The following is a 25517-nucleotide window of genomic DNA, read 5'->3' on the forward strand; positions in this document are numbered from 1 at the left end:
TAACTGCTTCATCAATTTCATAGTAGAAAAAAATGATTTATCCAGAAGGAAAGTAATGGGGACTAAAAGAGTAACAGCAAAGAATCAGCTTCTTACAGTAAAGATGTTCTTGAATAGACTCAGGCCATCTTTGTGACTATTATTTCAGGAAAAGCTCCAGTCATAATTACTCATCTAGCTGGTGAGTGTTCTTTGTTACTTTTCCTCCTCCTCAGTTCTGGACCATGAACCATAGTCAAATCAATTCTGCTCTTCTTTCCAAATGCAGTATATAAATATATTCCCCTAGGGCTCTCTCTCCATCCCTATAACTTTCCAAATCAAAACATCCCTCCCTGCTCACACTTCCCATTTGTGTTGTCTCCCTCATAATTTCTTTGAGGGCAAGGACTATCTTGCTTTTTTGAATTTGTGTACTTGGAATATACTAAGCACTTAATAACTAAGCACTTTTTCAAGCATTTATTATTGCTTTCACCTTATTGAATAAACTATATGTAACTTTAAGTAAATAATGTGTCATTATTGTGAATGGTTGGGTTTGTGTAAATATAAGCACACCAGTAGGGGCTTAGGAGCTCTATTGATTAATGGGAGGAGGAAAGTGTTTCCTTTGCTTCCAACAGGTTAAACTTAGCATCTTGAGAGTTTGCCACATAGCAGTGGTCCTTCTCTAGGAAATCCTGATCCATTAGTGAAAGAGATAGATAAGCCAATGCAGAGTATGTGAGGGGCCAAGCTAGAGATAGTCAATGTAAGTTTTTATATGACAGATGTATAAATTGTTTCACCTCGATAAAATATAGACTCCTTAAAGAGGTACTCAAAGAATTGTTTCATTTTTATCTTTATATCATTACTGTCTAACCCAATATTTTTCACATAATGGTCAGTTAATCAATGTTTGTTGATTAAATTGTTGAGAGGTGGGATCCTCCCTTTACAAGTAAACTAAAGAATTAATAAGTGAAAATTTTGATTTAAAAAAAAAACACCCCAAAAGATTGTGAAATCCAGAACAAGAACACAGGTATGCCTTACGCTAGCATAAGTAAATTGAAACCAACTCCATGAGAAATTCTGATTTTCTCTGATTCAATTCTGTTAGAAAAATGTTAATCTAATTGTAATCTGAACTAATTCCAAGGAGGAATTTCATTAAGAACCCTGAGAGTTACATTTCTTCCAAACTGAGAAGAGGGACTCTTCTTGAGAGATCAGGCCTGAGAAACAAAATTTCTGGCATAGCAAAATTTAAAAAATAAAAACAAAAAACTCTCTTCTATAAGATATAGGAGTCTACTAAGATCTGGAGTCTTTTCCTGAGTTCGATTAAACTTTTTCCAATCCTATCCAATTCTCGGTGACCTTCTAAGGTTTTCTTAGCAAAGATACCAAAGTAGTTTGCCATTTCCTTCTCCACTTCATTTGACAGATGAGGAAACTGAGGCAAACAGGGTCAAGTGACTTGCCCAGGGTCACACAGCTAATGTCTCATGAAGATGAGCCTTTCTGCTCTATCTACTATGGAACCTCACTGCCCCCTTTTCCAGATAAAATTCCTTAAACATCTGAAGATAATTCTCATGTCCTCTGAAGACATTAGTTTGGCATAATCTTTTCCTGAAGTCATACTACTGAAATTCTTTGTAATCAGTACTTCTTTTTCTTTTTCTTTTGGCTAGGAAGACACAATCCCTACATAACACCCACAGATTATTTAAGGGCTCAAAGCATCTTATGAATTGTAGCTAAAATTTATATTTTAAGGGTTTTTTTTTTTTTTTTGGAGAAGAGGTCTTTTGTGTTTTTGTTTTTAGCTTTGCAAAGAAAGGAAACCAAGTGGAATTGGGGTTCTCAGGTTTTTTAGTCTTAAAACCTCTTTTACACTCTTAAAAATTATTGAGGACTTTAAAAAACTTTTATTTATGTGTGTTATAGCTACTGATGTTAGAAATTAAAATGTATCATTTAAAATATCTTTACCATTTCCTTTAAAATAGTAATAAACCCATGACATGTTAACACAAATAACAAATAAAAATATTATTTCCCAAAAAATTTGTGAAAGAAAGTGGCATTGTTTTACATATTTTTGCAAATCTCTTTAATGTCTGGCTTAATAGAAAATAGCTGGATTCTCATATCTGGTTCTTGGATTCAATCTGCTGAAATAATATCAAGAAAATATGGCTTCACACAGGCATGCATGTTGTTATAAAAATAGTTTTGACCTCAGGGACACTAAGAGGATGATAGGTGTCAGGTGAACCTTGTTTTAAGCTAAGGAAAATCTTAATTAGTATCCATGAATCCAAAAATCACATTTTGAAAACCCTAGACAAAAAACCTTCCAAGAGTATCTCATTATCTCCTAACAGACTGCTTGCTTTGTGCCTAAAGGCTTTTCCCCCCTTTTCCATCTCCCAAAGACTAATCAGGGCAATCAGAGACCAAGAAGGTTATACTCTGAAACCATCCCCAGTGACCCCAGACTATAGAACTTTCAGGGCCAGAAATAGCCCCATGGCAAACAATGGCAGTTAAGTTCCTGTAAAATTATTGTCTAATTCATAAGAAATATAGGCCTTTCATTAACTGAAAAAAGTCATTGTTTCTCTTTAGCCTTTATCTTATAATTGGTGTTACAGTTTTAATTTGATATAGAGAATGAAGCTTGTCCAATGTCAAAACAAGAATTCAAATTAAAATTTTTTAAAACTCCATATTGATATTCAAAGGAAGCTCATGTATATGAGTATGTAAGTACACACCTTCATACACAAAGATGGATTTCTTGATTAATTTATAGACTTTCAGAGCTTCAAAGACCTCATGGTTTAATCAATGAACAAGAATGCCCTCTCCAACATATCTAAAAAGTAATTATTCAGCCTTTCCTTGAAGAACTGGAATCTTATTACTTCCCAGGGCAATTCTATTTGATTTTTGTTAGTTTAAAACTAAATTTGCCTCATTAGCACATACCCATTTGCTCCTAATTCTACCCTCTGAGGCTAAGCAGATGAAGCCTAATCTCTTTTCCCACATTTTTGTTATTTGTTGTTCAGTTTTCCAATCCTATCCAAATTCTCGGTGATCTTCTAAGGTTTTCTTAGCAAAGATACCAAAGTAGTTTGCCATTTCCTTCTCCACTTCATTTGACAGATGAGGAAACTGAGGCAAACAGGGTCAAGTGACTTGCCCAGGGTCACACAGCTAGTGTCTCATGAAGATGAGTCTTTCTGCTCTATCCACTATGGAACCTCACTGCCCCCTTTTCCAGATAAAATTCTTTAAATACCTGAAGATAACTCTCATGTCCTCTGAAGACATTAGTCTGGCATAATCTTTTTCTGAAGTCATACTACTGAAATTCTTTGTAATCAGTACTTCTTTTTCTTTTTCTTTTTCCTTTTACAGATCTTCACCCACATTCTCTTTAACAATGTACTAGAATTTAAGTTCTGAAGTTCCTTCTATTCTCTTGTTGTTGCTGTTTGTTTTGTTTTTTTAATCAGAGTATTTTTTTTTAAATACCTCTCCCATTCCCCAATTTTTCAAAAGATCTTGACTTTGGCTCAGTCATCATATATATCAATTTTTTCAATATTCTAGAATCTGTTTTGTCAGCATCTGATGTCTTGAACTCATCAAGGATAATTATTCCCTGTTCAATTTCTTTATATTTCTTGAGATCAGCTCCCTATTAATAATTCTGTAAGTTCCAGCCAAAAGACGATTCTTCTTCATGGAGAAAACAGAAGAAAATGAGAAGGGAAAAGCTCTCTCTTTTCTGTTATCTGTTCTTATCTTTACATTCATACAAATAACAACACTATGCCTCCCTTGATCATTTTATTTTTCTCAGTGCAGTAGTGTAGAGCTGAAACATTTTTTTGTTTTGTTTTTTAAATTTTATTTATAATTTTTTTGAAAGTATATATGCATGAGTAATTTTTTTTTATAACATTAACCTTGTATTCATTTTTCCAAATTATCCCCTCCCTCCCTTTACTCCCTCCCCTTGATGACAGGCAATCCCATACATTTTACATGTGTTACAATATAACCTAGATACAATATATGTGTGTAAATCCAATTTTCTTGTTGCACATTAAGTATTAGATTCCGAAGGTATAAGTAACCTGGGTAGACAGTAGTGCTAACAATTTACATTCACTTTCCAGTGTTCCTTCTCTGGGTGTAGTTATTTCTGTCCATCATTGATCAACTGGAAGTGAGTTGGATCTTCTTTATGTTGAAGATATCCACTTCCATCAGAATACATCTTCATACAGCATTGAAGTGTACAGTGATCTTCTGGTTGTAGGGCTGAAACTTTGAAAAGGTGTGCTTGAATCAGACAAAAGAGCATTTAAGGCTAATTACCTATTCGATGTGAGATAATGGCTCTATGTACATATGTTTAGATGAGATGGTGATATGATGGCCCTCCTCACCATTGGTGCTTGCTGAATGTGTGGTGGTGAGGTAATGGTAGGCAAAGATTGGAGGGGTGAGGGAGAAAAGTCAGGATCACTTGGCTGCAGGGGGAGGAGGAGAAAGGCGGGAGAGTCTGGACTCCAGTATCAAAGATACATCTTTAGCTAGCCTCGTGGCAGCTTGTCTGCCTACTTCATTTCTCCCCCTACAGACCAAGAACTTTGACTGAGCCGGTCTCTGACTGATCCTGAGGCCCTCCAGGGAGCTAGCCCAGACATTATACAGTAGAAATATTCTTGTTGCTATTCTTAATTTTGCTTGCCAAACTTGATTCATTCTGACCTTTAGCACACCTGATACTAGTTTTACAGGACCATTTATCTTCTCATTTTTTGCCTTTGTTTCTATCTTCCATACATATCCTTTTAAAATCTAATTTAGGGAGGCGGCTAGGTAAAGCAGTAGATGGAGCATCAGCCCTGAAATCAAGAGGACCTGAGTTCAAATCTGGTCTCAGGCATTTCACACTTCACACTTCCTAGCTGTGTGATCCTGGACAAGTCACTTAACCCTAATTGCTTCAGCAAAAAAATAAAAATAAAAAAAATCTAATTTGGTTGATAAGTTCTCTTCTGACTTCATCAGTTTCTATAAATAACTCTCCTATTTCTTTCATGTTGAAACTTTTTCTCTTTGTTGCTTTAGAATTTTCTTCTTCACATCCTCCTTAAGACTTTTTCCTGGAAACTTAGGATTTAGGATTAGCAATCTAACCTTTTGAAATCTGTTCTAAAATCCTGGCTACATGTCACACTTTGCCTCATTTTCTTCTTTTTAATCACAAATTTTAAAATGAAAGTTCACTTCATCATGAGGTTTCCATTATTTCTAGATTAGCAATCAGTTTTATTGCTGGTAAAGTCAAATTCCAGGCTCATTTAACCAATTCTCAGTGATACCAACGAGCCTGAATTTGTTCCCTAGTAATAGGACTGCTAATTCCTATGGCTTGAAAAATCCTGAATTCCAAATCAACCTGAATCCCTGAAATCCAGAAGAGAATTGTTTCTTTAGCTCACTAATCATGTATGTCATGCAAGTAGAAGTTCTGAATAAATGCACTATAGTTTAAACCCCTTAATCATCATCCTTGTAAATGACTAATTACAAGTAAACATTTTGAAAACCTGTTTATTAAAATTGTATGTCACTAGTATCATGTAACGAAGTATATGAGCATCAAAGAGTTACTTAAAAATTTTTATCAAAGTGGGAAGTCTTGTTTTCCTTTTTACTACCTGTATAAGTGTGATTTATCAGAATAAATCAAACCCTGAAATTTCTTCGCTCTCACACTGACCAATAAGACTTAGATTGCATTAACCTGAAACAGAACTATTTATTTTTAAAACATTCTGATGATCATTTCTGGCTATAGTTGTTGTTTTTTTCCTACTATAAACAACCTATAGTCTTTCTTGTTAAAAGATCAGTTCTATTATTGAGATAACTAAAAATATTTATATTTCTCGGAATAATGTAAGATTTAGAAGTGAAGTTTGGCATCTTGACTAGGAAGGTCCCAATTAAAATTTCAAAGCAAGATGCCATTTCCATTTCCTTTTTCACTTAGAAAAAATTTTGAACTATGAGAAATATTATGCTGTTGAATAATTTTTGTTTCTGTGGAGGAGAAAGAAGCTGGGAAGGAAGGAAGGAATGAAGGAAGGAAGGAAGGAACGAAGGAAGGAGGGTGGGAGGGAGGGAGGGAGAAAAGAAGGAAGGAAAGAAGGAAGGAGGGAGGGAAGCAAGAAAGGAAGGAAGGAAGGAAGGAAGGAAGGAAGGAAGGAAGGAAGGAAGGAAGGAAGGAAGGAAGGAAGGAAGGAAGGAAAGAAGGAAGGAAGGAAGGAAGGAAGGAAGGAAGGAAGGAAGGAAGGAAGGAAGGAAGGAAGGAAGGAAGGAAGGAAGGAAGGAAGGAAGGAAGGAAGGAAGGAAGGAAGGAGGGAGGGAGGGAGGGAAGGAGGGAGGGAGGGAAGGAGGGAGGGAAGGAAGGAAGGAAGGAAGGAAGAAAGGAAGGAAGGAGGGAGGGAGGGAGGGAGAGAAGGGAGGGAGGGAGGGAGGGAAGGAAGGAAGGAAGGAAGGAAGGAAGGAAGGAAGGAGGGAGGGAAGAAAGGAGGGAGGGAAGGAAGGAAGGAGGGAAGGAAGGAAGGGAGGAAAAAGGAAAGGGAAGGGGAAGGGGAAGGGGAAGGAGAAGGGGAAGGGAAGAAAAGGAAGGCGGGAAGGAGGGAAGGGAGGAAGAGAAAAAGTTGGAAGCTCAAATATGATCTTCCCCAAGAGACTTCCCATTTATTCTAGGAAATTGTTCATGTTAACTTTACTAATATTTTTTCTACACATAGTCAGTTAATTCAATTTATCATCTTCATATATGGCTACAGAAGCTTTAATATGGTCAGTTTCATTATTCTCATTTTATAAAAGAAACTGATGCTATGAAAAGAGAAGTGACTGATAGGAGAGGAATAGCTTGAACTTCATGTCTAGGACACCAACTACCACAACACGATGATTCCAGAGAAGATACATCCCACACAAGAGTACTGGATTAATTCAAGGATCTCAGGTCAAATTCCATCTTGCTTCATATTAGCCCAGAAGTAGGCAGGGCTACGTAGGGGCCCGTGCTTAAGGAAAGGGAAATTACGCGAGAGGAGTGCGCCTAGTTCCTTGGTACTCGGCTCCTAATCTGAAAATGAGGGTGACAGACTGCTCCTATGACACTAACTTTGGGCTTTTAATTCGCTCAACCAAAGGACAGTGCCACAATTATCTAAAAAAATTAAGCGGTCCTTTATTAGCATCCAGACCTCCTCTCTCTTGATCTTCAAGTTCAAGGTCTAGAAAGGACCTCAGAAATCACCTAGTGCATCCATTTTACAATGAGGTAACTGAGGCCTAGAAATCTCTAACCAGGACCAGTGGGATTTTAATCTGATTCCAGGGCTTTGTAGGGTACAGGGAAGGGTACTCTGAACAGTAACTAGTCCAGAGCCAATAGATTGAATTGTTCTTAGGTGAGGAGAAGGGGAAGGTGGTGGAGTTTGCGCAGTAAGGCACGGAAGAACTCGAGCTTGCTGCCAGGAAGCTGTTGAAGCGCCCGGAAGTGGGCGGGGCCATGTAGGAGCGCGTGCTTAAGGAAAGGGAATTACGCGAGAGGAGGACGCCTAGTTCCGCTGGGCAGCGTGGGAGGTTGGACGAAGCTTGAGGGCAGTATTCTGAATGTTCTGTGAACCTCTGTTTAAGTGGGTTTGTAGAGTCCCGATGGTCATTTGTTGGTAAGTATAATTAAAAGCCCAAAGAGGACTCATTACTTATAAGTATATTCCCTTCTCCCTTTGAAGTGATTAATAACTAGGATTTCTGTAGCACTTTAAAACGCTTTACAAATGATAACAAACCAATTTCTGTAGCGCTCTGAAGTATACTACTACTAGAGAGCTATATCCCAAACTTCGCAACAACTTTGAGAGGTCTGGCACTCCCAATGGCAGGTGACAGAACTGAGGCACAAGTGGTTAAGTGAGTTGCGATCAAGTTAAGTGACCGGATCAGTTAGGACTGAGAAACGTCTTGAAGCAGGATTTGAACTCCTATCTCCTGGATTCCAAGATTTACAAGCTATCTTGTATTGCTCCATCTAGCTGCCAAATAAATTAAGGCCATACATGCTCTAGTGATTGACAGTTGTTTTGAAGCAATGACCTTTTATCTTTAAACATATTTTGCTTTGTATGTATTATAAAATTTGGCATGATTTTTTTGTAGATGATGATTCATTCAAGAGGTAGTGTACGGGCCGCTAGGTGGCGCAGTGGATTGAGCACGAGCCCTGAATTCAGGAGGACCCGAGTTCAAATCTGGTCTCAGACACTTAACACTTCCTAGCTGTGTGACCCTGGGCAAGTCACTTAACCCCAGCCTCAGGGGGGAAAAAAAGGTAGTGTGGGAAAGTGGATATAGAGCTGACCTAAAAACTAGTGAGACCTGGGTTCAAGTTCTGTCTTTTGGACTTACTGACTGGGATAGACTACAGGACAAATCAGCATTCTCTAAGACTTACAGAAAAGAATCTGATAATTGTGGAAATATATATAGAAGAATTGCACAATAACATTTGATTACTTGCCCTGTGGGGAAAGGGATGGGGGAAAGAAAGGGGGAAAATTTTGGAACACAAGATTTTGCAAGGGTGAATGTTGAAAACTGTGCCTATATTTTTAAAACAAAAAGCTTTAAAAAATAAAAGGATCTGATCTGCCTTTGGAGAGGGTAGGGATCATATTTATTTGTGTCCCTAAATCCAAACATGGAAATTTATAACACAATAATCAATCAACAAATGTCTTCTTGACTCATTTGCTGACTGATGAAATCACACATTCAATCTCCATACTATGTGAAAATAAGATTTCCAAAATCCAGCTCCATAAGGGTAAGGAGGACCCTTTTTGTAATGTGACTGCCTTGGATTATAGTCTCTATACTATGTCACATGTCAATAAGACTGAGACTAAGAAAGGACCTGGGACATCTAATGACAACTCCCACATTTCACAGAGTGAGAGATTAAGCTTTATAGAGATTAAGGGACTGGGTCTCAGTAAAAAGGAAGAGCTAGGATTCAAAACAAGATTTTTTTCATTTGGTAGTCCAATGCTTTTTTTGCTACACCAAACTACCTTGATAGTAAAATCAATATTTTTAATGTGTCCTATCAGATTGAATGGTGTATGGATATTTAAAAGGTAACCTTTGTATATCAATATATAATATCTGCATATTAGTTGACACAATAGTTTCTACGCTAATAACTTTTTTATAGTTAGCTCTTGTCATTCAAAGTTGTTTACATGAGGAAAGCAGAAAATTGTATTTGAAAACTGATTCTAAATTAAATACATATGTGGATATATTGTACATTTCAGAAAGTTAAAATTTAGTGTACGTATCCAGGAAATTTTTTAAAGGTGGAGACATTTATTGAATACAATCATAAAAGACATTATTATGATTCACCATATTAAAGAAACTAAAATAACTTTAAAAATAGATTACCTTACCTTAAAATACAAAATTAAAAATAAGAAACAAAATGCCATATTTTTTTATATAGAGTGTTTAAGTCAGTTCACTAGGTTTTTTGAATAATATTGAGCTTTTAAAACTTTTATGTTTCCAGATATTTGCAAATTTTGCTGTATTTTGAAATAAAGAAGATATGTTTACAGCACTAAAATATCACTCAATGGACTATTCACATGAGGTAGAGTACTACTTGTTCTTATCTGTTTACTAAAAATTAGAGGTGAAGTGATATGTCTGTGTTTAACTATAGATGTTTTGGAATAACACAAGAAATGTGTTTTGAGATTTTCAGATTACTTTTAACATGCACCATGCTGTAATGCATTGTGAAAAATAAGATGTTAGCATTTTAAGCTGAAATTGAAACATTGCTCTACTTAGAAAGAAAAAATGCTTTTTAATATGTTGTATACTTTTATTAACCACTAGGAAAATTTTTATATCATGATCTAGTTTGACAAATGTAAGCCCTGAGAATCAGGGAAGAAATCCCCATTGTCATCATTCACTGATAAGAAATGGAAAACTCAATATTATATAGTAAATCTTTACTCAGAGCAGGTGTGTGTGTGTGTGTGTGTGTGTTTGTGTGTGTGTGTATCATGAGATATTTCCTAATTTAACATATCTTTTTAAAAATTTTGAGCACCAATTCTCTTCTTCTTCCTGCCCCTCCTCCTACTTTGAGAAGATAAGCAATTTGATATGGATTATACATGTGAAGTCCTGCAAAACCCATTTCCATATTAACCATTTTGATAAAGAAAACACAGATAAGAATAAAATAAAACCAAAAAATAAAGTAAAAAAATAAGCATTGATCTGAAGTAGAGTTCATCTATTCTCTCTCTGAAGATGGATAGCATTTTTCTTCATGAATTCTTTGGAATTGTCAGAGCAGTTATTTTCAGTAGCCTACGACATTCCATTTGACTACATCTCTTCCTTTTCCACTCAGCTCCCATCTTTTGGACTTGTTCCTTATGCCCTCAGGTACACTCAACAAGATCCTTTCTGTCTTGGTAATTATACTTCATAAGTACTCTTCTCCTCAGACCCCTCTGAGAGGTGGAGTTGAGAGTGCTTTTTGAAACTTCCATTTATGAAGGGCCACCTAGACCATTCATCTCTTCATTTCCTATCCAGTTGAATTCTTTTGGATTGTTCTTCAAACTGGATACTTTCCCTTCTCCCTCTCATCCCCATTTCAGCTTCCTTTTGTGTATTCTTTTCCCCTTTTAGAATGTAAACTTGAGTACAAAGACTATCTTTTTTATATTTGTAAATGCAGTATTTACTTGGCACATAGCTGATTAGTAAATGTTGTCGGACAATTTTAATTAACAATTAAATCTTCCTCCTATCTCCATAAACTGTTAATGACTATGTTGAGAGAGAAGCATATGAGGGCTACATATACTTGCTTAGGTGTTGAGAGCAATGGCAACAGCTGAATAATGAGTAAAGTGAATAAAGTGTATATGTCCTAGCAATGAAGAATCACTAAATTGGAAGGAACCTCAGTGAACATCTAGTTCCAGAGGTCTTCAAACTATGGCTTATAGCAAAATCAGACCAGAAGTGATGTTTGATCTAAACTCGAGTTAGCAACCCACACTTCCGACATTGGGCTGAGGCGGTGGAGACAGAGTGTGAGGCGCTCCAACAGTCTGAGGGACAGTGAACTGGCCCCCTATTTAAAAAGTTTGAGGACCACTGATCTAGTCCAACCCATACATGGAGTAATTGCCAGTATAATAATGTACCCAACAATTGGTAAATCCAGATTCAGTCTAAAGATCACCAAGGAGGGGAAACCTATCACTTCTTTAGGGAACTAGGTTTGGAAAGCACTAATTATTAGGAATTTAATCCTGGCATCAAACATAAATTGTCCTCTTTACTACTTCTGTCCATTGTTGCTGGTTTGTCCTCTGGCCCAAAACAGAGTAAGTTGAATACTTTCTTCACACGAATCTCTAAAATACTTGAACGTAAGTGGTTGTTGTTGTTATTGTTGTTTTTATAGTAAGTTTACTTATTTTTAATATACATTGTTTTATGAATCATGTTGGGAGAGAACAATCAGAGCAAAAGGGAAAAACCATGGGAGAGAGTTAAAAAAAAAAAAAAAAACAAAAACAGAATAAAGAAATGAACATAGCATGTATTGATTTACATTCAGTTTCCTTAGATCTTTTTCTGGATGCAGATGGCATTTTTTGTCCAAAATCTATTAGGATTGCTTTGGATCACTGAACTGCTAATTGCCTTTCATATTTAATCGTCACATATTCTTGCTATTATTGTGTATCGGCATCAATTTGTGTAAATCTTTCCAGACATTTCTAAAATCAGCTTGTTGATCTTTTTTTTTTTTTTTTTTTAATAGAAGAAAACATTCCATTACCTTCATGTATCACATCCATTCCCCAATTAATGGGCATCTTACTCCTTTTCCAATTCTTTGCTACTACAAAAAGAGCTGCTACAAACATTTTTGCACCTGTGGGTCCTTTCCCCGCTTTTGTGATTTCCTGTTAGGTCAAAGGATATGCAGTTTGATAGCCCTTTGGGCATAGTTCCAAATTGCTCTCCAGAATGGTTGGATCATTTCATAATTCCACCAACAATGTATCAGTGTCCCAGTTTTCCCACATCCCCACCAACATTTATCATTATCTTTTTGTTTCATCTTAGCTAATCTGAGAGGATGTGAGGCGATTAAAAGTAGTTTTCACAGGGCAGCTAGGTGACACAGATCACCAGCTCTGGAGTCAGGAAGACCTGAGTTAAAATTTGGTCTTAGATACTCACTGACCTTAGACAAGTAACTTAACCCTGATTGCCTTAAAAAAAAAAAAGTAGCTATTATGTTTCCTCTGAGTCTTTTCTGTGCTAAACATACTCTGTTCCTCCAACCAATCCTCATATAGCATGACACAAGTCTCATTACCATCCCTGGTTGCCCTCCTCTGGATGGTCTCCAATTTATTAATGTTTTCCTTAAATTAAGCCAGGAGGACAGAATTCCAAATGAGGTCTGGTAGTGGCAGAGTATAGTGGAACCTCCTTTTTTCTGGAAATGATGCCTCTTAATGCAGCTTAAGAGAGCATTAGCTTTTTTGGCCACTGTGGCTTACATGTGAGAGCAGCATGTGCTTGCTTACAGAGACTGTCATTCCTAAACCTTTGTCTTCCAATTAGAGAATGGGAAGATTCTTAACCAGGATGGTGTCATAACCTTGCCTTCTATCCAGAAAAGAGAGTTTTCTTCAGCAGTGAATAATCCCAGGGTTAAGAGTTCAGAGATTTAGCCTTATAGAGATGAATTTTTGAGTAATGTGCCTTCTGAAGAGAGGGGGACATACATGTGAGGCTTTCTCTCCATTCTGCTGCCCCTACTGCAAAACAATGAGACCAAAGCCATGATATAAATAATCAGATCTGTGTTTTGCTCCATACTATTACTCTTGAGTTATTCAAATAATATAGGTTTGATAGGAAGGGAGTAGCTTATCTAGTAACTCCACAGCATGCTTACCCTCTGAGAGAAGTTTAAATGACAGGGTGAAGTTTCTAGTCTTACTAGACCTTGTCAGAGAACTCAAGGTTCATAAAAATGTCTATGTCACTGGCAACTTAAAATTCAGTTTTGATCTGAATTGGAAGGATTTTAGAACATTGATGCAAATTATGAGAACCACCAAGAGATGGCAAGAGGCATATTCAGACATTTTTCAGGAGTAGAGACCAAAAGGAGATAGTCATCTTTTATGATCAGTTCCAATATTGGACTCAGTTCCACAAGAATTTAGAATCTTTTTTTTTTGAGGCTGGGGTTAAGTGACTTGCCCAGGGTCACACAGCTAGGAAGTGTTAAGTGTCTGAGATTAGATTTGAACTCAGGTCCTCCTGAATTCAAGGCTGGTGCTCTATCCACTGCGCCACCTAAGTGCCCCCATGAGTTAAATTTAAAATGTAAAAAATCCATATTCTGGAACAAGGCATTTGTATGTCTGTGCAAAAATTCATAAGGTTCCATTGTAGGTTCTAAGCTGTGCTACAGCATATATATGTGTGTGTGTGTGTGTGTGTGTATATATGTATGTATATATATATATACACACATATATTTATCTATCTATCCATGTTTATATATACATATGTATTAACTTTTAATAACATTTTGGATTTTTCATGTGAATTACATGTGAAGATATGTAATTATATATAATTACATGTAAATTAACATTAATTTTAAAAATTTTGAATATCAAATTTTCTCTCTCTCCCCCTACTTTTCCATCTCCCTGAGAGCATAAACAATTTGATATGTTATACATGTGCAGTCATGCAAAATATATTTCCATATTAGTCGTGTTATAAAAGAAGACACAGATCAAAAAGAAAAACAACTTAAAAAAAAGTAAAAAATACTATGTACAAATTTGCATTCAGATGATCAGTTCTCTGAATGTCAATTGCATTTTTCATCGTAAGTCTTTTGGAATTGTCTTGGATTACTGTATTTTTGATAATAGCTGTCATTCACAGTTGATTATCATACAGCATTGCTATAACTATGTAAATGTTCTTCTGATTCTACTCATTTCATTTTGTATCAGTTCTTATATGCCTTTCCAGGTTTTTTTGAAACCATCCTACTCATCATTTGTTATAGCACATTACTATAATATACCACAACTTGTTCAATTGTTCCCCATTTGATGAGTATCTGTTTCATTCTTTGCCACCTCAAAAAGAGCTGCTATAACATTTTGACTTTCAGTGTTTTGATTATTTGTTCCATTTCATTGAATTACTATGCCAACATCCTATGTTTCTCCTCACATTGAACTTGATATGTTTCAGACAGTATAGATTAATCAGAGTCCATACCCAAAACTTTTCTAACTTAATAGGATGTGCCAGTGTTATATTTCATTGACCTGCTATTAAGAAATTAAGAGTCTTTAGGCCATGAGCATATTTCAGAGTTAGACTTCTATAATATCCTCCTTGATTCATTACTAAATAAACATTACAGAGGATGGAACTTAGCCAAACCTAACCTCTTTTAACTGACTTCCGATTTCATTTCTCCGACTGCCTGTTAAACACCTCAGTTTGGTTGACTTGTAGACATCTTAAACTCAACATGGCCAGAATTGAATTCTTGTTTTCTTTTGAGCTCCTCCCTCTTCCAGACTTCTCTTATTCCCTGACTTCTTTCAAGTCCCAGATAAAATTCCAACTTCTACAGGTCTTGATCCCTCTTAATACTAGTGCCTGCTTTCTGTTGATCATTTTCTATTTATTTCTATAGAGCTTCTTTGTACATAGTCTTTTGTGTGTTGTTTACTACATTAAATTATGAGCTTGTGGGCAGAGATTAACTTTCTCTGGGCAGGTATAGAAGCAGCTTTTTTTACTTTAATGATCTCCTCTAAAGATAAACACAGGGCTTCCCTATTCCCATAGTTTCTCTGGTGGATTTTTCTTCTTTGCCAATTCTTTTTTTTTTTTTTAATGAGAAGTATTAGTGTAAATACCTCTAATCATGAGGTGGGAAGATGATGCCTATTGCTTCACTTTAGCTCTCCTCTCTGACCTGGAACCCCAAGCCAAAAGATCCTCCCTCCTGCAAATGCCAGCATGTCTGTGCTTCAAGGCTTCTATACTCACCTGCTATGCTTGTTCCTTCTTGCCTAGGGCCCTCCCCCAAATCTCCATAGCATAATTTGGCTTAATGTTCCTTATCAGCCAAGGTTCCCTCTCTATTCCCAGACTTAGATCTCACCTTTCCTCACTCCCACAAAAATACTGAAAATTTCTATAGTTCTTATTGAGTTTGTAGCTAAACTTAGCTGGCCCCAGGGTTTCCCACTTGCTGTTTCTATGGAGATATTTGGGAGATGTTTGCACTTCACACTGGTTAATAGCATCCTGGGGTCTTTGTTACAGATCTTCATGGGTTGTCCTAGGAGGATCCTTGTTCTGCCACAAGTCTTCCTGATTTTTCACCACTCTGTTCACCCTGAGGCATAAATTTGTTCCATTTGTGGGAGAAATCTGGTTGGGCATATTCTGGATGAGAATCCAGAAAAGGAGATAGAAAAGTAATAGATAAGAAGAGAACCAGAAGAGAGTGGTACCTCAGAAACTTAGAGAGAAGAATATTAAGGAGAAGATGGTGATTGACTTTGTAAAAGGCTATAAAGAAAAAAAAAAAAAAAGATTGAGGAAAAAAAGCATTGGAATTGATTAGGAGATCATTGTAACAATTCCAGTGGAATGATGAAGTCAGAAGCCAGATTGAAAGGAGTTCAGAAAAGAATGAAAGTAGAAGTAGCAGAAGCATCTTATCACAGATGGCCTTCTTAAGCAGTTTTTTCACAAAAGGCAGAAAAGATAGAATACTCAAGTTAAGCAGTGATGAAGGGGTCAAGTGAGAGTTTTTTGAGGGTGAGGAAGAAATGGGTCATGTTTGTAGGCAATAGGGAAGGAGCCAGTGGATAGGTAGTGATTGAAAATAAGTGATAAACTGGGGATGACGGGTCAATCTCTTCAACCAAGTTACCTTGCAAAGAGTAAGGCCCTCTTCATGTGGAAGAGAAACGAAGGAGAAGATAATTGAAAAAGGCATCTGAATGATATAAAGAAGAAAGGATAAGAGGGAATTCTTAGTGAATGGCCTTACTTTTTTGTGTAAAATATGAAGCAAAGTTCTTAGCTGAGAGGATTGGTTAGAGAGAGGGGAATTAACGAAATATTTGAGGAAGGATTAAAAAAAAAAACTTTAGAAGACCTACTGAAGAGTGGAATAGTGAGTTTATAAATGAAATAAATATATGATTGCCTATTAGCAGTCAGGGCCAAGTTGAGGATGTATTAGATAAACTTATAGTAGATTCAATCAGAAGGGTTGCATGATTTTCTCTACCTTTGTTTTTTAATTTATTTTATTATTTTATTTTTTAATACATATTTCTTTATGAACCATGTTGAAAATCAGAGAAAAATCAGAACAAAAGAAAAACTATGGGAGAGGGGGAAAAAAACGCAGACAAAAAAAGTGAACATAGCATATATTGATTTATATTCAATCTCCATAGTTCTTTTTCTGGATACAGATGTTTTTTGGATCACTGAATCATTTAGAAGAACTAAGCCTTTCATAATTGATCATTGCTGTTATTGTATACATTGTATTCCTGTTTCTGCTTGTTTTGTTCAGTATAAGTTCATGTAAATCTTTTCAGGCCTTTCTATAATCAGCTTGTTCATTGTTTTTTATAAAACAATAATATTCCATTATCTTCATGCACGACGACATATTCAGTCATTCCTCAATTGATGGGCATCTATTCATTTTTCAATTCTTTGCTACCATAAAAAGAGCTACTACAAACATTTTTGCATAGGAGAGTCCTTCTCTCTCCTTTTTGATTTCCTTGGAATACAGATCCATTGCTGGATGTATGTATGCCCAGAGGTTAGCCCTTGGGGTATAGTTCCAAATTGTTCTCCAGAATGGTTAGATCATTTCACAACTCCACCCACAATGCATCAGTGTCCCAGTTTTCCCTGCATTTCCCCCCCCCCAACATTTATCATTATCTTTTACTGTTACCTTAGCCAATCTGAGAGGTGTGAAGTGGTACCTCAACATTGTTTTAATATGCATTTCTCTGATCAACAGCGATTTAGAGCATTTTTTTCATGACTATAGATGACTTTAATTTCTTCATCTGAAAATTATCTGTTCATATCCTTTGACCATTTATCAATTGGAAAATCACTTTTATTCTTATAAATTTGACACAATTCTTTACATATTTTAGAATTGAGACCTTTATCAAAAACACTGGCTATAAAATTTTTTCCCCCAGCTTTGTACTTGTACTTTGTACTTTGTAATCTTGTTTCTGTTAGTTTTGTTTGAGCAAAATCTTTTTAATTTCATATAATCAAAGTTGCCCATTAGTTAAAAACAAAGTTGTATTTATGATTGTAGATAGTGTTACTTAGATACATTGTTGTATCAAGTAGAATGTTAGAATCCTCTATAAATTCTATTTTTCTTCTCACAGAATTTGATTAGAAAGAAATTAAGCATTAGATCACTATTACTTCATATTCCTTCATATTTACATCCGGATGAGAATAATTGTCATGCTGGAGCTATTGATGAAAAATTAAGGAAGCCATGGACAAGTGGTATGCTTTCTCTTCTGTTTTTACCCTTAAACATTTGTTTTAAAAACACATTTAAGATCTTTAATAATATTTGGCAAGCATAGTGTTTTTCTTCTAACTAGTTATGATCTTAAAAGTTAGGTGAGGGCCTAGTAATAAGCAGAACTCCAGGAAATTCTTAATTTTATATTTTTGGAAGTCTTTAAGCAAGAAAGTTTGGAATACAAAAATATGCATATAAAATAGGACAAACAAAACGTAAATTAAGCCCTTTAAGTTTAAACATTTTAAGTTTAAATATTAAGTGTATCTTTCCATATCTTTAAAACTGATATTTAAAATATATAAGTACATCTTCTTTTGAAATTATGGCTTCTTCTAAAGTATAAAAACTAAATTCCCTGAATATAATATTAAACCTTTCATTTTAAAAATGTTATAGCTATTTTTATTAAGACATATTTAAGAAATTAGTAGTTTACCTAAAGGTGAAAAAAATGAATTAATTTTATCAAGCCTCCTATTATCTTTTAAAAAGACTTCTCATAAAACATTGTTTTACTAAGCATCTTACATAAGATCTTTGTACTAGCCTGTTTTGCAAAAAATTTTTAAAAATTAATAAATATATAGTTCTTGCTTTTAGGATTTTAATCTAACTGTAGAAAAGAATTATACTTACATAAAATATAAATAAAAATTCTGAACTGAATTTAATTCTGTCTAAAAATGAGTGACATAAATAAATGCTGTATTCAGGAGGATAGGTAAGGGAGGGAGACTGGAACCTTTGGGAAAAATATTATAAGAATAACGAGTAGGATTTGAATAGGAGGAAAGCAGTAGCATAAAGTTATAAGAGGGACATGAGCAAAGAAATAAGTGTGATATGTTTAAAGGAAATTGATCTGATTGAACTAGATATAACATGTTGAGAATATTTAAGTATTAGCGAATCCTATATCATCCAGAAAATAAATCTGGGAAAAGATAAGGATCACACTATTTAGGAAATTCAAACATTGACTTCCTTAAATTTATAATGAAAGAGAATTGCAAAAGCTGATTTTTTTTTTTTTTTTTTTTAATTTTCTCTTCTAGTGTCAATTCCCATAACTCTACAAATGAAGGATTTCTCAGTTCTGGATGAGTGGAAGACAGTTGTTTCTTTGAAGGATGTTCCTGAAAAGTATGTGTCATTAAACTTGCTTCTTATTGTGTCTGGAGAAGAATTTAACTTACTAAGTATTGTGTGTGTGAGGAGCAAGTGGCATCCATCTTTCCTTTTCCTATATCTTCTTTTGAATGAAAAATCACTTCCAAAATACTAATAGCCTAGAGGGTCACTGGTAGAGAACCTTGGTTGGACTGCTTTAAAATGAATCATCACTCTAGATAGCAGTTCCTGTCAGTTAAGAGAATTACTATTTGCACTTGTCCATTTACTTTAGCTTTTATTTTCTTTTTCAGTCTCTTTCCCCCTTGTGAATAGCCTAGGATATATATAAACATTGGATTATTACAGAAAGTTCTCTGTTCAAGTTAGATGAAGAGCCATCTATCCTTCCCTACCCTATCCCTAACCATTCTGTAAACTAAAGTTTCAGGGAGGAAAGATTCAGACATTTTCATTTATATTTCCTAATCATTTATGTAATCTGATGCAAGATTCTTAAAACAGTAGAGAATCAAAAGTCAGCATTTTTTGAGCACTAGCTCCAGAAATCAAATAAGGGATATAAAAGAAGTAGAAGATATATATTCTTTTCTTATAGAACTTTCAGTCAAGTCAGGAAGGAAAACATGTACATCTAACACTAAGGAAATGCTGCCAGGAATATAAGGCCTTCCTGGTTCAAAGCTAGAGCCACCCCAAAAAGAGAAGTAGAAAAAGTGGTGCTTTCTATACAGTATAACTTATATATATGATAGATCATTTATTTCTTCAGAGAAAGCAATTGTAGCTAGAAGGATCTCTGCATCAGTAGAATAATTTAGATATAATTCACTAACTAATTTATAGCTACTAAAACAGTGATCCAGGAAGCTGATATTTGAACTTTACTGAGACTATAATATAAAGTCTTCAAAACTACTAATTAATTAGTTGCTTTTAAATTTCATCTCTCCCTTAGTCTGTGAAAAAGCCTACTTACTTTCTTTTGATCATTTTTTCCAGTCAAATAGTTACACTGTGAAGCCTCCTCTGATGAGTATCACTTCCATTGCCATGCCCTAGATGTAATGTTGCCCCTGCAACTTCAGACTATGAGATTTTTTTCTAAATATACAAAGTTACTGGTTGTGGAGTGGAAAATAGGGCAGCTGGCCTTTCTCTACTTCACTAATCTGGATACAATTCTGAATAATCTACACCCTTTAAAGCTGAAAAAGAAGATTAAAAAGTGGTTGGACATATAATCCCTTTAGTGTATCAAGTCTAGCAACCAATTAGAAAACTTTTTTCATATCCCATTGCAAGCAACTGAATTGTTGAACAGAGAATTAAGGAATTCTCATCTTCTCACAATGACAGTACCTGAATTGTATATGACAATTGTATATGACTCCTCAATTTCCATTTAGTTGCTTGGAACCAGGAAAAATAGGGAGCCAGTGATAATCCCAAGAGATGGCAAAAATGATATCAAGTTGAATAACTCAGTTCTAGCTAAGTATGGAGAATGATTACCAAATATGGGTAGATGACAATTCATATTAAAAAAAATGGAACTTTTGAGGATTGTTCAGTATGTCAATAGTGTGACATAACAAGCAAAGAAGCTAACATTAATAAAGGCATAAAAAGTAAAAAGGATTAAAAACTGATAGGGATGTCAGAGATTATGAAGTGCCATCGAGCACTAGGTGCTGTAAATCTCAGTTTAGTTTACATTATATGTAAAAACAATTTATAGAATTTATTTTTTCAAGATTTTGAGTTGTAAATTTCTTCCTCTAGACCTCCTCTCCTCTCCCCTCTTTGGAAAATGGTATGCAATTTGATATAATTTATACATGATGTATCATGTAAAACATATTTCCATATGTTTTCATATGGAAAAACAGCAAAAAAAGAATAAAGTAAGTTAAAAAAAATGCTTCAATCTGCATTTATAGTTCATCACTTCTTTATCTGAATGTGGATAGAATTTTCCTTTGTGAATTTTTTGTACTTATTTTGGATTGTTGTGTTGAAAAGAACTGAATCATTCATAATTGATCATCACTATTTCTGATTCTGTGGACAGTGTTTTCCTGGTTCTGCTCATTTCATTTTGCATTAGTTCACATAAGTCTTTTCAAATTTTTCTGAAATCTACTTCTTCATAATTTCTTACTATTCAGTAGTATTCCATTATATTCATATATTACCGTTTGTTCAGCTATTCCCTAAGAAATGAGTATCCCCTCAGTTTCCAATATTTTGCCAGCACAAAAAAGGCTGCTATAAATATTTTTGCACACATAGGTCCTTTTCTTTTTTCTTTTTTTCTGGGACTTGCCCAAGGTCACACAGGAAGTGTCAAGTATCTGAGGTCAGATTTGAACTCCAGTCTTTTTGACTTCAGGGCTGGTGCTTTACACCACTTAGCTGTCCCTCCTTTTCCTTTTCCAGATATTGCTGGATCAAAAGGTATACACAGTTTATTTGCCCTATAGTCCTAGTTCCAAATTGTTTTCTAAATGAAATTGTTTTAATTTGCATTTCTTTAATCAACAATGATTTAGAGCACTTCCTCATATGCCTAGAGATAGCTTTGATTTTTTCATCTGAAAACTGCCTGCTCGTATCCTTTGACCATTTATTATTTGGGGAATGGATTGTGGTCTTATAAATTTAACTCAGCTCTCTACATTTGAGAAATGCGGTCTTTATCAGAAACACTTGCTACAAAGATTATTCCTCAACTTTTTGTTTTCCTTTTAGTTTTGATTATATTGGTATTGTTTGTACAAAAACTTCTTAATATAATCAAAATTATCTATTTTACATTTCATAATGCTTTCTAATCTCTTCTTTGGTCCGGAATTTGTCGACTCCTCATAGTTTTGACAGGTAGACAATTTCTTGCTGGGCTAATTTGCTTATGGTAACATCCTTTATGTCTAAAACATGTACCCCTTTTAACCTTATCTTGGTATATAACATCTTGGGATGAAAAATGCCAATTTCATTCAGAGAGAAACTATGGAGACTGAATGTGGTTCAAATTACAGTATTTTAATTTTTTGGAGAGGTTTGGTTTTTCTCCTCTTGTACTGATTTTCCTTGCATATTATGAAAAATAAGGAAATACGTTTAAAAGAATTACATATATTTAACCTATATATGATTGATTGTTGTCTTGGGGAAGGGAGAGGGAAGGGATTGAGAAGGAAAAAATTTGGAACACAAAAGTTTTGCAGAAATAAAGTTGAAAACTATGTTTGCATATGTTTGAAAAATAAAATATTTTTGAAAAATTAAAAACAATTTTGGTATGTTGTCTTATGTTTTATGAAAACATAATTTTTTAAATGAAATTATTGCTGGTTTCTGTGATTTGTTCTTGAGAATCATTTATTCATTAGGATTAGATTATTTAGTTTCCCATTAAATTTTGAGCTCTTTCCACTGCTCTTTTTTGAATATAATTTTTATTGCATTATGATCCTAAAAGAATGCATTTAATATTTCTACCTTTCTACATTTAATTTTAAAGTTATTATGCCCTATCATATGGTCAGTTTTTATGTAGGTACCATGTGCTGCTGAGAAAATATGCATTCCTTTCTGTTCTCATTCAGTTTTTCTCCAAAGGTGTGTCATATCTAATTTTTTTAATATTCTGTTTACCTTCTTAGTTCCTTTTTTTGTTTATTTTTCATAGGGCTTTATCAAGTTCTGGGAGGGGACATTTGAATTCCCTAGTTAGTATAAGTTTTGCTCTCCACTTCTACTCACTTAATTTCTTCTTTAAGACTTGGCGCATATATGTTTAGTATTGATATTGCTTCATTGTTTATGGTATTTTTTTTTTAGCAAGATATAGTTTTCTTCTTTATCTCTTTTAATTAGATCTATTTTCACTTTACTTTTCTAAGATCAGGATTATTATTCCTGCTTTTGTTTTAATTCAGCTGAAGTATAATAATAGATTCTGCTCCAATCCTTTTATCTTTATTCTGTGTTTCTCTGCTTCCAGTCTGTTTCTTATAAACAACATATTGCAGGATTCTGGTTTTTGATCTTTGCTATTGGCTTCTGTTTTATGGGGGAGTTCATCTTATTCACATTTACAGTTATACTTACTACCTGTGTATTTCCCTCCATCCTATTCTTCCTCCTGTTTGTCCTGTCTTCTGTCACCTGTTTTCCTTCCACCACTATCCCTGATCTGCCCTCCCTTCTTGTCAGTCCCCAATTCCCCCTTTACTTAATCTCCTCCCCTCCTACTTCCCTGTTGGATAAGATAGATTTCTGTTTTAAACTGATTGTTTATATTAATTATTCCCTCTGAGTCACTACTGATGAGAGAAAAGTTAAAGCAATGTGTTTCACATCTTCCCCTTCACTGTAATGGATCTTTTGCGCTTCTTCAGATGAAATAATTTATCCAAATCTACCTCTCCCTTCTTTCTCATCCTTAATCATTTTTTATATAACTCCATTAAACTCATTTTTATATCATACCCTCTGTCTGTGTTTCTTCTAGCTGTACTATTATAAGTATCATTTTTCCATGTTCTGGTATAAACAGTTTAGCTCTCTTGAATACCTTATGTTTTGTATTCCATTTTTACCTGTTTATACTTCTCTTCAGATTTGATATTGGAGATCAAATTTTTGGTTTTATTCCTGGTCTTCTCATGAAAGCTTTAAAATGTTTTTATTTCATTGAATGATTTTTTTTTTTTCTCTTGATGTATTATATTTAATTTTGGCAAGGGAGTAATTCTTGGTTGTAGTCCTAGTTTCTTAGCCTTCTGGAATATCATCTTCCATGACCTCCATTCTTTTAATTTTGCAGCTGCCAAGACCTGTGTAATCTTTGATCGTGGCTCTCCAATATTTGAATTGCTTCTTTCTTGATTCTTTTCCCCCTGTTTTGATAGTTCTGAAATTTGGTTTTAATGTTCCTTGAAGTTTTTATTCTGAGATCTCTTCCCTGAGATGATCAGTAGATTCTTTCAATGCCTACTTTGCCCTCAGGTTTCAGGATACCAGGGTAGTTTTCCTTGATAGTTTCTTGAAAATTGCTGTCCAGCTCTTCCTTTTGATTATGGCTTTCAGGTAATCCAGTGATTCTGGGATTGCCTGTCCTGGATCTTTTTTTCCAAATTAGGTATTTTTAAATGAGGTATTTTACATTTTCTCCCATTTTTTTATTCTTTTAAATTTAATTGATTGATTCTGAAGTATCACAGAACCATTGGCTTCCACTTGCCCAATTTTAACTTTTAAGGTTTTGATTGTTTTCCTCAATTAGTTTTTGTACTTTCTTTTCCAGTCGGTCAATTATTCATTTTAAGGAGTTGTTTTCTTCAGTAAATTCTTCTTCTTCTTCCATTTGGCCAATTCCACTTTTTTGTTGTTGTTGTTGTTGTTGTTAAAAGATTATTATTATTAAATTATTTTAATTCTCTCTTCCTCTCCCTCTCCCATTTTTTTTCAAGGCAATGGGGCTGAGTGGCTTCCCCAAGATCACACACCTAGTTAATATTAACTGTCTGAGGTTGCATTTGAACTGAAGTGCTCCTGACTTCAGGGCTAGTGCTCTATTCATTGTGCCGTCTAGCTGCCCCAATTCTCCTTTTTAAGCAGTTATCTTCTTTTTTTCCAAGATGCTGACTCCCCAATTTCTGCTTTCCTTCTCATTTTGAGTACATTGGCTTTGTTTGTGCAAAAACTTAAGGTATTATTTAGATTAGATGACAGCTGAGTCCCTTTCCATGCTGAGATTCTTTAATTATGAAGTTATTGGGAGACTGATTTAGAAAATTTTTCCTAGCAAATAGAGCAAAGGCTCTAGACTTTTTTGTGTGTTCATCTTTGGCAGTTTATTGAAGCTTCTGGATTCTTTTTTAGAGTAAGGTTTATGTGTATATTCTTCATTGAAGAAATGCTAAATTTTATATACAGGTTAGTGAAACAAAAGATGTTGTTTTCCTTCCTTTTTATGTTTTTCAAGTATTTGTTACAGTTTTCCCCCCCAATACATGCAAAGATAATCAGATCAAAAGGGAAAAAAAACATGAGAAAGAAAAACCAAGCAAACAAACAAGAAGAAAAAGGTGAAAATATTATCCTTCGATCCACATTCAGTCTTCATAGTTTTCTCTCTGAATGTGGATAGCATTTTCTATCTCAAGTCTATTCGAATTGCTTTGAATCACTTCATTGTTCAGAAAAGCCAAGTCCATCACAATTCATCCTCACATAATCTTATTACTTTGTACTATGTTCCATTGGTTCTGCTCACTACACTCAGCATCAGTTCATGTAGGTCTTGCCAGGCTTTTTGGAAATCACTTTGCTCATGTTTTTTCTTATTTCTTAAAGTTTTTCAAATATCTTAAATAATTTTGATATATGCATGAGAGACAACTTATTGGAAAAAATCCTTTACCAAATCAAATGCTTTTTTCATAATTAGTAGACAAAATGAGATTTTATATTTTCTACATTTTTTTTGCTCAATTGCAAAACAGCAAAGATTCGGGCATTGTTGAACACCACT

General features: G+C 34.8%; 1 protein-coding gene across 1 annotated transcript in view; it reads left to right on the top strand.

Moving 5' to 3' along the window:
- Window positions 1–7668: 7668 nt before the first annotated feature.
- The window catches only part of SHOC1 (shortage in chiasmata 1), a 124852-nt gene continuing 107003 nt past the window's right edge, over window positions 7669–25517 (top strand). The window contains exons 1-4 of the mRNA XM_074280881.1: window positions 7669–7781; window positions 9686–9769; window positions 17688–17814; window positions 18895–18982. Coding sequence (XP_074136982.1) covers window positions 9725–9769; window positions 17688–17814; window positions 18895–18982 — 260 coding nt within the window. The 5' untranslated portion in view covers window positions 7669–7781; window positions 9686–9724. The remainder of the gene's footprint in view (window positions 7782–9685; window positions 9770–17687; window positions 17815–18894; window positions 18983–25517) is intronic.

The sequence above is a fragment of the Sminthopsis crassicaudata genome, chromosome 1 (assembly GCF_048593235.1).
Source record: "Sminthopsis crassicaudata isolate SCR6 chromosome 1, ASM4859323v1, whole genome shotgun sequence".
Lineage (NCBI taxonomy): Eukaryota > Metazoa > Chordata > Mammalia > Dasyuromorphia > Dasyuridae > Sminthopsis > Sminthopsis crassicaudata.